We start from the raw sequence: 13,700 nt of genomic DNA on the forward strand, positions 1-13,700 counted from the left end.
TAATAATAAAAAGTCAATACACTTCCTGAAAAATGTCAAAATAAATGTGATACGTCGCCTATTATATTTTTAATTGAGACAATGTTCACAATGAATAGTGAGATGTGTAAGGTTTTGGACATCGACTGGACATCATCGGATTCCCCCAGTATGAATACATGTGTAATGCGAGCGTGGGGTTGCTGCTGGGCTCTGGCCCAATCACACGGCCCGGTTAGGGGGCCGTGTGGGAGGGGCCGCCGTTCACCTCGGCTCCAATGGGAAGCGAGGTGAATGGAGGTGGAGCCAGCAGGGCAGTATGGGAAGGCCGGATCTGACGATCCGGAAGGGGAGGAGTCAGGGTCACGTGGGAGAGACGATATAGAGGGGAGCCCGGAAGAGATCGGGGCCAGTTGGAGTGAAGAAGTGGGACCACGTTGGGTGGCCGCCGCGCCATCAGCCACGTGGCTGATGGGGCTTCGGCACACCGTCGGCCAGCGGTGTGCGGAGCGGGGAGGAGCGGAGCGACTAACGGGAGAGCGCGTGCAGGGCATGCGCGAGAAGGAGCTGACAGAGGAGCGTGCGGGGGCACGCGAGAGGAGCGTGCGGGGCACGCGAGAGGAGACGCTGGTCCCTTGTCAGGACCAGCGGGGTGTGAGGACGAGTGGAGGAGCTAACGGAGGAGCGTGCGTGGCACGCGAGAGGGAGCATGCGCGGGGCGCACGTGAGACGACGCTGGTCTGTGGAGGAGACCAGTGGGGTGCGGAGAAAAACCTGAATAAAAGACAAGCGGAGACCAGCAGTGCCTGACGGAGTCTTTTATTACACATGTTCTGATTCTGATCGCTGGGCATGATGTATGAAGCCTATGAGTTGGTCCACGCTGTCGATCCTGAAACAATTCGCATCACGCAATTTGTTCTCACGAAAAGAACGGGTCTCTATCTCTGCCGTGGACACGGAATGGTGTACCGGCTGTATCGTTTCAATCAGAGGTGGGACAAAGTCATTGTTATGCAAGTCCAAGTCGAGTCACAAGTCATCAAATTCATGACTCGAGTCCAAGTCACATGACTCGAGTCCACATCTCATAGGTGGGACAAAGTCATTGTTATGCAAGTCCAAGTCGAGTCGCAAGTCATCAAATTCATGACTCGAGTCCAAGTCACACGACTCGAGTCCACACCTCTGGTTTCAATACAGAAAATACAGCAATTTAAATATACTACACAATGAAAACGGGACTGTACATGAGATCGTAAAAGCAAAAGAACGAATGAGTTAGTGAATCAAATCGTGAACATTCATATAGTTACGAGATTTCGAATCGTTAGATGACTTTTGGGTATCTAATTCTGCATTCGCCACTGGCCGACAGCCTGACACTTGTGCCTAAAGGTTTTTAATCACTACACGTTGCCCATTGACACATCAGAAATACATTTACCTTATCTTCCCGCATATAACCCGCGGGGTAGACCACTTGTTACAAACAAAACAAGACCCTGCAGGGTATACGGAGGTGCGGGCTATCCCAAACATATTTTACACGTGACATGTCGTAACTCGTTACATTTTGTCATGGTAGGTCTATCCACTATGCAACTTACCTTTCACCAAAGCACTGCTGAATCAACCACTCACACTAAAATTGCACATGTTATCACGTATTAAATTATTTGTACAATTAATTTAACAGTACAGGAGTGCCCTCATAGTAGTTGGTGCCTTCTCTGGTCCTTTTACCATCAAGTATGGTATTTTTGTATGTAAAAACTTAGCATTGAATTAACATTTGTACGTACACTGAATTTCATCAACATTTTATATGGTTTGGTATGGGTTTTTCTGAGTAAAGGAAAGGTATATTTAGGTAAATAAGTAAAACATTTCACTGTACTTATAAGCCATTAAAACCAATAACTTTATTCGCTTTTGATACAGGCTTAAACATATCTTGATTTGAAGCTTTCGTGACTGCAGGAATCCACTCTTTGGTTCTTGTTCATTTTTCTACCGACGTGACTTTACCGAAAGAACCAAAGAGTACAGGCTTAAATAGAGCGAATATACATTATGATACACAATAACACACTGCTTCAGACATTTAATCAAGAACAAATCTTGCACGTACATAATGTTGAAGTTCAAAACACACTTGTTCCTCGACAGATGCTTTATACACAAGCACTGTTGCAAAATACCATAGCTGCGGAAGTTGGAGTGAGCATCAATTTACAACGAGAATGTGAAGTGTCATTCATGGTTACAACACTACTTAATTTTCAATGAGATGCTGAAGTCATTGTACCGATCACATTTGCCAACGTAGCCTTTCTGAAACTTGCTACACAAAAATACTGTATAATTCATAGAATGCATTCATTTACACAAATTCTATCCTGATTGTGCTACCAATATCAGGAGGCAGCATACATTCGTTGGCCTCGGAGTATTGCGACTATTCATGTGAGAAAACAGCCCATGGACACACATCACACGGAGCTACCTCCAAGATCCCTTCACGCGACATTATCTTAAACTCAATTACATACAAGTGTTTCACACATCAATTGAAGATATTGCCATTCAAATATCAGTGAGAATTAGGCTCATTAACTGGCTATGATGTTCCCATCCTATCGCCTTCCTATGTTAGTTGTGCTTTATGCCCATTTCACAAGCTTCACAACGTCCACTTCGCGAGCAGATTTCTATTAACATGCTAATCTCTCATTAACATGCGAATTTTCACCTGGCAGCCCTTTGATTGGTGGAAAACCAACTACCGTCGGGTTGGTGCCCACCACTTACATTAACATTGGCTGCTGACATTTGGGCTACGCCCATTTCAAACCCTTAGTTTGCCTTTGGAAGCTAACCCCCCCCCGTTTCCTGAAGACGACCACTTGTGTGCGATCGAAACGTCGTAGTTTTTTGTTATTTTCTTAAAACCTATCTACCCAAATAAGATAAAAATTGGGTTTTGTTTATGGCCAATTGATATGCAATTGATGCAGTTCAACAAATGTGTAATTTAATAAACGAAACTTCAGTGATAACATAAAATAAACTGTATGCATTAATCTTTAAATCTAAAAATTTTGCAAGAATACCTAAACCGCATCATACTTTGAACCCAGGATAGCAGGTGTCGTGCAAAACCTTTCTTGACATTTTATTTAATCAAAACCCCAAATTAACAATGACATTCCACAACAGGCAATCCTTATCATCTGCTTCAAATGAAATGTTTTAAAGGACCTACAGTGCCAAACAACAAACATGTGTTCAGCTACAACAAAGTGACAACGAAGCAGCACCGTTTTATAATATGCTGTTATCTGAATTGACCTCTTGCTGTAGCATTTCCATTTTTGCCATGAAATTCTTCATAGCAGCCATGTGGTCTTCGTGTATCTTGGCTGTAGCTGACATCATTGACTGCGCCTGGTCACATATTGCCTTACAGGACATTCATATTATGCAAAAAGAAAAACATCTTTGTCAATTCACAAAAAACAGCCAAATTTAATAACAGGTTAAAAAATAAATCTGACACATTTTATTAGATTTAATTTATCATTGAAATGTAACCGATTTTGCACAACATATGGTACAATTGGGATTTATCAATCATCCAAAAACGTGACTGCATCTCAAGAAGCTGTATGGAAAAAATGGGAATATTTTCAGAGGCATCCATAGACGACGCAGACAAGAGAACAGAGCAAAGGTTGACACGGGACTTCGATAGAAAGCCTTGGTTGTTGAAGTGGAGCGTGCACAGAAAGCAACAGAAATTATAGAGAAGTAGATAGGGGAACGTCAACAGAGGATCTTAAAAGATAGTCAGAATTAGAAATTGATCTTGGATCACATTTTGCAGTGGAGCAACTGGGAGTATTGGGCTAATGTTGTCTAGTCTATAGGGTGTAGATGATTAATTCAGCATTTAATTATATCATACCATTCTCACAAACACCCAAACATTACAAATCAGGTGCTCATCATGTACTCACTTGCAGAGATGTAATAGTGGTTTCTGGTCTTTCATTCAATTTTCTTTGTTGTAATACGACTTCTCTACAGTTTTTCTACATGGCAAAAAAAACATTGACAAAACAATAACATGGGCAAAAGTTTACAAAATCAGCATCTAGTAATTATGGATGTGTCTTACTTTTTAAACATTGAAATATTGACATTTACTCACCCGTGAGTTAGTGTCCAGATCTTTCCTCAAAATGGCTTTAACAATTGGCTTGCCTGACTCTGTGAATGTACAATTACAATATAAAGCCTTAACTACTGTTGCCAACCGATAAAAAATAGCGTCATAGAAAGTGCTATACTGTACTCCCATTCCAGAAATGAATTTAAAGTCCAGTGTACGAATGTGCCAACCTCATGCAAACATAAAAAAATGCCTTTTAGTAAAGGTGCATTTAACTCTCAAGCATAGTAACCATTACACATAAATGTATGCATGTTCCTTTCACCCCTCCCTCCAATTATACTCCAATTGTGCAATCAGCATGTTATTAGGATACACATTTATATTCAAACTCTGATTGTGAACAATGTACCACCCTGTCTTAGAGAATTCCCCAGATATCACAGAACTGCTTATGAAAGTCCTCTTGTTCACAAATAAGCACCGTCTTATGCACTACGGCACACCTTTTATACAGACACAATGTGGATGTTCTTAGCAAGTCATGCATCTCAGTAAAATCCTCAGCTGAAATCGTTCAAATAATGATCTATACAACTATGCACATTGACAAACACAGGTTCAGAAGTACCTGGATCCAAATGGAAGATTTTGAGGAACTCCTGGCATTCATAGAGCTTCCTGTTGCAATCACGGTTTTCCTTTTCCAGGTGATCGACGTTTTCTGAAAGTTTCAGCACCCCTGCCTGCAAACCCAGCAAACCCCATTTACACAGCCTTCTACACACCCATTGTGATGCACATTTGTTCTGCATGGACATTTGCAACACTCATAGTACAATTGTCTCAACACTTTAATTCTTGTACACATGTGTAGGTTTTCATATATATAAAAGTGACCATTGTATATTAAGTCATGTTATACAAGCATACCCGGTATTGAATGACTTCTCCTTCCAATGCTTCAATTGTGGCACTTTGCTGGTCAGTTTTTTCAAAGAGTGCAGCCTCAGACTTCACTAATGCTGATATACTGAAACACATGCACAATCATCGACTTACTCTTCATTCATTTAAAAACAACACAAGCTATCCCACTTGTATTTTAGCAAAATGTAACTTGTTATTTTATTCTCCTAAAGAATACCGGATCCAGCCAGTGATGAGAAGGAAACTGGCACTATTTAGACACATGTATAGGATGGATAACAGGAAAATGAAAAGTGTGTTGTACGGAAAACCGGAGAGGAAGACCAGATAGAGTAGCTTGAAGACATAAGAGATTGGTGTGAGAAACATGTTCACTACTTAAGCATATTGGCACAATACAGAGGAAAGTGGAAACATGACAAAATGTGCGCTGGTCACGTATGGGCCATCTGCCCATGGATGATGATGACTGTACCAAACCACCTTCACGGACAGACTAAAACGAATATCAGAACATAGAATTCACATACACTGAAACTTGAAATGGAATGCTCATAGATATTAATGGAGATGTTTCCCAATTACTATGGGTATTCCATGTTCCACTTTGGTATTTGGGCATTCAGATATTCATTCCGGTCTAAGAGTTGTTTTGGGTTTATCCCCATCGCCATGAAGTATGGTATTGACTACCATGTGATCGACTCACCCAAAGGCAGCGGCACTCCGTGAACTATATTTCAACTTCTTTGGATTCTTGGAAACTGTAGTACTACAAAACACAACATAAAAAGAGCACATACATCGCAAATGCAGCACGTTCATTGGGACAAAAGTGCTAAATCTGTAGAAACCATCCTCATACCAAACTTGTATTTCCATCTTATCATACAAAACTGCACTACTGCCTGCGAGTGAAATCTGTACCTCTGACCACGGGTGTTGAACTTGACTCCCATCTGCAAGCCAGACTTTGTAAACAAGAAGGATGCGGGCATGGCCGGGTCGAAAACGGGTGGCTTGGGTTTGGCGAGTTTACTTTTGTCGACAGATGTTTTTATTGCGGCCTGAACCTTGGGTACAGCTGCAGTGTTGACGTCCCACCGTTTTTTCTTATTTGTGATATCAGGCGGTATCTCACCTGCATTCATCGACGTCAATGATAAGCCAATATTATGTATCACATTGCTATACAGTCTCAACTGATCGTATAAAGCAAGCATCAATATAACACAATGTCATTCCTACAGGTCTGACAATCCCCCGTGTAGCCTTCACAGACTGTTGGGGCAAGCGCCGTTAGCGAGCACCGGCACGGCACACGAGGGGGTGGGTGGTCAGTACCACGCCCGGCCGCCTTTGTCTCCCCAGTAGCGATGTTTACTACACACCGCACCAGGTACTCATTTGAGGCCGAGTCGACCTAGGGGAGGCCCAGAACCACTATTTGACACGCAGTGTTATACACACCACACTCACACGTGTGTACGGGTGGAGGTGACGCACTGTTATCGCCACAGTTATTATCTCGCAACCCATCATCAATTCCTGGGCTTGTGAGTGATACATCTCAAAGTTCATCCTATAAAGTCCCATCACGAGGAGAGAAACACAAACATTTAAACACAAACACAAAAATGCCCGCATTGAAACGGCTGTGCGCCGAATGGACCTGAAATGTTAATTTCCCCGCACAAACAATACGGGGTAACCCGCATGGGTTAACAGGTATGGAAACGTAGGAAAATCATTAACCAAATACAAAACATAGTGTTTTATTATTATAGCGGGTCAAGCCCACCGAGCTTCAGAAGGCACAAACTAATTGTGTTATAGTCTCAGCGCACGTCTCGACACGTGGAGAGAGGTGCGCGGCAAACCACGCCGAGTCTTATAGATGTAGCAGCTCGTGGCGTGTTTAGCGAGTGATGGGATGAGTTGTTGTCTACACGAACTAAAACAACAACAATAATAACAACAACAATAATAGTTTAAAGACTCGAAACCTTTGGCCTGTTCGGAGATGAGCCTCTTCTTGTGCGGCGCGGCGTTCCTGTCGCACGGCACGGGCAGCCTCGACTGCGTCGGCGCGGTCGTCATTGTAATCAACACAAACACAATAGATAAGAGTTCTAAACTAGGACTAGTAGTTGTTGTTGTAATTCTTTTCGCCGTCGTGTTGTTGTTGTGCCGGTGATCCCAGTCGGCACCCTCCACGCACTCGACAATTTGACCGCGTGGGCGTTCTTCACCGGTTTTGAATTCATAGTGCTGATAGGCGAGGTCGAGTCCCGCGGGCCAATCGCGTGTAGGCCTCGTGCGGGCGCGCTCGCTCGTAGCCAATGGGGATCCGCGGAAAAGCCCCACGTCGCGCATCCTATGTGGGAAATACAAACCGTGTTTCAGATTTCCGTTGGGATTTTTAAACGCGGCCTCCCGACAACCTCTGCGGCTGTGACGTCACAGGCACCTCATTTGCATAATAAAATCACGTTGCACGGACTCCTCCGCTTACGAACTTTTCGACTTACGATCTTTTCCGAGATTCGCACAAACCTGGCCCGCATGATGCATCCCTGTCATCCCACACGGTGTATTACTCCGTGCTCTTGTACAGGGACATTGGGTGTTTAGGTCCACACGGCGTGTACAGCCGTCTCAATACGGACAACAAAGATGTGTCTATTTGTTTGTGTTTCTCCCTTGTGATGGGACTTTGTAGGATGAACGGTGAGATTTATAAGGGGTGACGACAAATAAGGTGTGAATTTGTCTGTAATAAGGGAGGCACTGATAAGGGGTTGACAGGTTTGCTTATGCCCAGTCGCCTGTTCGAACCGAGAGTCGTAAGTTCAACTACCGCACAATAGATGGCGGTAGTGGCATCTTCATCTACGGAACATGAACAAAGCAAAGTTTGTGGGGAATAATAATAGCCATGTTCTATACTTGTTAGGCATAAGCAATTAAGAAATAACACTTAGTACCCACGAACAAAAAGTGCGTCACATAGTGTTATTCAAATTTTAAAGATATTCCCCGTGTTTTGAATCGACAGGAGTAAAGTTGGACTTACGAACAAATCGACTTACGAACAAACCTCTGGAACCCAGCTTGCCGTAAGTAGAGGAGTCCCTTCATTGTGCCGAAAATAAATGCCATTTATCACTCTGTATTAAGACTTGCAGAGTACTGCATGCACCGTAATGACATTCTCTAATAGGATACATAACATGTATGCAATATCACACGCTGTTTATTTGCGGAGTAATGTATGCTCCATATTATAGGACATTTAGATTGTAACTATGAATTAACATTCATGTAGAGCAGTGGTCCTTAGCCTGGGGGTGCGAAATGCCCTTTCTGAGGGTACCAAATGAAGCCCGGGCAAGTAAGTACAACTACTTAGTTTCATAAAACCGACGTATTTATTAATATGATACTTTTTTTACTATTGAGAGCCAAAGGGATACAAGGCTGCAATAACAGGGTAAGAACCACTGATGGTAGGACAGTTTTCAGTCAGTGCACATACACTTAGTGGCAATTACATACATAAATAACCCGTTCTTTGACTCCTACCCAGATTATAAACACATGCCCACCATTGGAACCTCCTTTGCCAGTAGCAAAATATGAAAATTAGTTTTTTTGCCTTTTATCTGGCAACAAAACTGACACCTTTTTTTTACACATGCCCAGTTAATCTGCTTAAGATTGCACGGTTTATGTATTTGGTAACATAAAACCATACCACATACAGTATTTGTTACGTTTAATACCATTACATCTATAGTTCAAAAGAGTGATCAACAATGGTATTGAGCCGTAGCATGGATAGAGTGCTGTTGGAAAAACACATTTATAAACTTGTTTATTTTTTTGTATAAACCAGCACATAAAGTATTGTGAACAATATTTTTCATGGAAATTCCATAGCGTGTGAACTAACGTGATACAGGTCAATGGACTATTCAAGGTAAGTTATGGAAATGTTAATTAATTTCATTGGAATATTTTGGTAACATAGCAAAATGTGCTTGAGAAAATCAATATTGCAATGATTATTTCCAAATGTACACCAGTTACATTGTGATTATATTTCCGTCACACTTGCAGTAATACAATTTTACCAGCAGAGATCTGCACATGCCTATGACTGGATTTCAAATTGATGAATGACAAATTACGTCATTGTTGTACCACATCTAAAATTCGCTAAATTATTAAACAAAAGTGATTGTTCTTGGAAGGTGTATTTGATGCGTATATGTCCGTTTCCATTTAATGTATACACATACTTTGTTGATTAGTATAAGAATGGAAATCATCGTTCCCCAAAATCGCTCAAGGCCAGTGTAATACAGAAATTATAACTACAGGAATTGTGCGAACAGTGTAGTTTCTTTATTTTGTCTCGTCTGTTTAAATGTATCAAGGCGAACACTTGCAAAGGTTTGCTAGCCAACGTGTACACGTTCAATTGTGAGCACAGTTCTGAATATGACCGGTAGAGGTCTACACATGTCTAGGGCAAATTTTTTGCAAATATGAGTGCCCTTGAAGATCCCGCAGCCAAAAACACATATAATGCAGTTCATTGAAGATTCAAAGTACGATATTACTGTACAGGGGCTTAAAATATTGTACATGTATAAAGACGACTGAAACGCACTTGTCTTGAGATGGTTTCTTTATTAAGGAGCCACGTGCTCACACTCGAACAGACGCAGACCCCCACTACAACAGCCCCGAGTCTTCCGCACATCTCCCTCATATACGGCCCGAGGCCTCGCCCCCATCCCCGCACCTTCTCGCTGGTTCTAGACAGCTCGCTCCACCAGCTCGCTCCACCAGCAGACTCTACAGTCCTCTTCCGTCACCTGGCCACGCTCCTATTCTCGATCATTGCCGTAGCCACCAGTCCATTCGTACTGCAAGCTGACTCCCCTGTCATTACCTCCCGTGGCCACTAGTCCACTCACACCGTAGATTGACTCTACTGTCATTACACGTGTGTACATGGACAAGCACATTTGACAATCCACTGCCAGATGAGGAGCTCCTTGTTGCCGTGTAGGCTTGAGGGGTGATGGTTATTTGATCAGTTTGGTGAAGGTGCGAGTAGCACTCAACAATGGATTTAGTTTACCACTGCCAACTGCACCTGTTTTGGGTGCATGGCCATCACTCATGCAAACATTATTCAGGCCAAATTCTGGAATGGGGTGCAATCCAAATCAAATATTATTACAGACAAAAATATGCCAGTGTGGTGGAAATTGTATCTCTATTTTAATTTAGATTGCATAGTAATTGATTTCAAATGCCACCTGAATTAATAATGTGGATTAATATTGGATTGATAACATGTTTTACTTTATTGAAAAAGGTGTTTTAAATGTACGTACTGTGTGACAAATATCTCACAATGCTAAATAGCAAACCTACAAATTCGTCAATGAAAAATAAGCATGCCATGCTAATTATATGCTGCATGTTTAAGTTAAAACAACAATAAAAGTGAATCCCATTTGATTATTATCCTGAGCCAACTTTGCATCATTCTTCATTGTGGTTTTCAATCACTTCCTGTAATTCACTTCCATTGGTTGTTTACGATTGCCAAAACAAAAGTCAAAACAAAACTCTTGTACAACAAGTTTGCTTCAACAATTGAAGACTGTTGGAAAGGCACACATAACTGGAACCCACATCAGAGTACGTATACCTAAGGCAATTATTGAAGGTGGTCTGGGATCAAAGTGGTGAGAGATGAGTGACAGCAGGTTGGAATGTCTTTAAAACACCAAACTTGAATATGACAAATACCATACAAAAGTGCATCAGTTAGATAGTTATTAGGTTTTTTCGGTAAAGTCACGTAGGTAAAATTTTTAATTAATAAAAGTAAAATAAAAATAAAATAAAAATCACGAAACGTCGTGATTTTTGTTTTATATATGAATCCTTGCAGTTACGAAAGCTTCAAATCTAGAGTTAGATAGTTGTTTTTAATCTATCTATTTTACTTGCTACAACATACAGATCGGAAACATGGACACTGACAAAACATGTAACAAAAGCTGAAAAATGTGCAAAAGAGCACGGAGAGTTGTGTTCTGGATTACAATGAGAGGCAGAAAGAGGGACATATGGATGAGATAACAAATACAAGTGAGAGACATGGGCAGGGCACATCACTAGAAAGGATTATTGACAATGGTCGAGACTGATGTAGTGCCAACCAAAGGAGGAAAATACCCAGAGATACAACCTACACGGAGATGGAGCGATGAATTAAGTTTTTTTATGCAAGAGCATGATGCATTGTTGAATCACAAGACAATGAGGGGTGGCCATGGCTTTGGTAGACCTTCAATCAACAGTGGATAGACCATAGCCGACGATGATTGGCAATACTAACATTGTGAACAACGGGGAACATAGTATGGGGGAACTCATAGTCCAACTATTTTAGACCAAAATAACTTTTCTTTTGTGAACACTAAGAAGCATAAGCGAACATGAATCACTTTGGGAGAGCAAAGAGGTCTAGTTTCATGTCAAGACAGGTTTATTTTAGTCAGAATTAATGTCTGCTTCTATAAGGGTCAGAGGCAGACTTTACCAAAGGAAGTAGAACAGATTTAGCTTCTGGCTTTAGATTATGGTCACACGTAAATAATGCGTAAAATATCATATCAAGTCCAGAATAAATCGTGGCAGGAAACCTTTAATTGTCGATGTAATCATCAGGAAGAGGAGGTTGCGATGGGTGTGGCACATGTGTCGGATGGAGGCAGTGATGTAGCATGGTTAGAATGGGCCCTGATGCAAAGAGTGAAATGGGGCCCCTAGTTTCACCCCCCCCCCCTCTTTGTAGCCTGGCCCAGTGTATGTGTATCACTCGTATACCACGGGATGGAGGAGAGCAGAGTTACTAAGACAGACATGGGGGTGACACCCAGAGGTCAGGAACCAAGGCGAATCGAGATGGTGGAGAACATTCATTTCCTTAGAACTGTTTTTTGTGTTTAGTTTGTTATCCTTCCCCCGCATCTTAGCACGGGTGACTACATACGGTGTGAAAGAAGGTCAACATACATGCGTATGTCAACTGTGCAACAGCTGTAGAATATAGCAGAAGAATGTGAGTGATGGTTCGAGTGGCACTTAAGTGCACAGGTGGTGCAACTGCACCGGGGAACCGTGCACCGCAGGGGCGCAGGTTTCGGGTTACGAAGAGGGAAGACATTGGACGGAGGTGTGGGGCCAGCTAATCCTTGCACCAGGGCCCATGCCAATCGTGGTCTGTGCCACGAAGATGGCAAGCTGCGGTGGCATGAAATATGTCTTAAAAGCTTTGACCGTGTTGATATCATCAAATTGTACAAATTGTTTTTGTGATATTGCACTGGCAGTGGTGTACAAGCACAAATAATTAAAACAAAATCCACACATTTGCCAATAACGCTTCCTTAAAACGGAGAATATTATAGTAGATGACATGTCAGGGAATTACTCTTATTCATACTAGGGAGATCAAGCAGAGCCCTTGTCAAACATACCACATATTATATATGTGTGTTTTCCTCTTCAACTTGCAGACGGGTCTTTCTCTATACTCCCTCAGGTGTTGCCTTTGAATACAGTGGGAGGGGGGCATAGAGAGGCATCGCTGTTCTTCTTGTGGATCCCGTCAACAAGTCTAAAGTTAATCACTGGTCACATGAGCATTGAGGTTGTCCACATCATCTGTTTACAACCCTGAGTCAGTGGTAGAAGTTCAACTTCCCTATAGCGGGGGCTAGTCTATCCGTAGGAGAAACCACTGTTGACTTGCCAACAACGTGGTACTAATTTTATCGACCCAGTAGGAATGATGGGAGCAGTTAACCTCCAACCACGATTTAAACTCACATCCTTCTGAATTTGAGCCACTCACTCTCCCGCCGAGCCACCAAGTCCTTATAAAATCACCACTGCAGCTGACGTTGTCCAAAGGTCCATTCCAGGTTTATAAATCAGCCAGTAATCTGCCTGGCAAGCAATGGCAGGCATGTAAGCTCATTAGAGAGAGATTTAGTTAATTTTATATTTGGCTCGAGAGGAGGCCTCAAATCAGGGTGAACCGAGCCGGCCTGGACACTTTCGACAGTCCTCTCCCTGCGAACACGTCGCACACATCGCTCAGAGATTGCAGTTGCTATTCAAGTGGGCTCGTGAACGGGATGGTGAAATCATTTCTAAAGGGGAAACCGTGCAAAATAGAACGGCATTTGTGGCACGGTCATTGTTACACAATTAAACAATGCGTGCAACTTTAATTGAAGAGCTGCCAGTGTTTAAGGAAGCAGGTTTATTTGGCAATCGGTCCTCTGTGCACCTCCGCTTTGGGCCGGGAAAGGACAGGAAGGATTTAGCTGTGATTCTTCTCTTTCCTTTGTCGCATTGAGACTGGGACGCTCTCATTCCCACAGCCAACACAACCCACGTGCGCGGTATCCCACATGCTGTAACTCACCACACAACCTCCACATGCCTCGCTTCACGATAGCGAGTTTCATTTGCTGGAGGAGATGCGCTGCTGTGGTGTAATGGTTAGCAC

At 42.4% G+C, this 13,700-nt stretch overlaps 1 protein-coding gene across 1 annotated transcript; it reads right to left on the bottom strand.

The window, feature by feature from the left end:
• Positions 1-1,879: 1,879 nt before the first annotated feature.
• On the bottom strand, positions 1,880-7,348 carry LOC144723448 (uncharacterized). The gene is made up of 8 exons (XM_078602215.1): positions 7,093-7,348; positions 6,014-6,227; positions 5,796-5,858; positions 5,090-5,189; positions 4,788-4,902; positions 4,196-4,254; positions 4,002-4,076; positions 1,880-3,444 (listed from the first exon to the last, which is right to left on the bottom strand). The coding sequence occupies exons 1-8, from the start codon at positions 7,184-7,186 to the stop codon at positions 3,307-3,309; spliced, it is 858 nt and encodes a 285-aa protein (XP_078458341.1). The 5' UTR covers positions 7,187-7,348; the 3' UTR covers positions 1,880-3,306.
• Between the last annotated feature and the right edge of the window lie 6,352 nt (positions 7,349-13,700).

The sequence above is a fragment of the Lampetra planeri genome, chromosome 18 (assembly GCF_965212315.1).
Source record: "Lampetra planeri chromosome 18, kcLamPlan1.2.h2, whole genome shotgun sequence".
Classification (NCBI taxonomy): Eukaryota; Metazoa; Chordata; class Hyperoartia; order Petromyzontiformes; family Petromyzontidae; genus Lampetra; species Lampetra planeri.

What these genes read in the sequence shown, in the direction of transcription:
- LOC144723448 (XM_078602215.1), bottom strand. Translation starts at nt 7,186, where the DNA reads ATGACGACCGCGCCGACGCAGTCGAGGCTGCCCGTGCCGTGCGACAGG. An exon ending in GAGAAGTCATTCAATACCGG is followed by an intron (nt 4,903 to 5,089) that starts GTATGCTTGTAT and finishes CTGGGTTTGCAG; the next exon opens with GCAGGGGTGCTGAAACTTTC. An exon ending in ATCTGGACACTAACTCACGG is followed by an intron (nt 4,077 to 4,195) that starts GTGAGTAAATGT and finishes TTTGCCATGTAG; the next exon opens with AAAAACTGTAGAGAAGTCGT.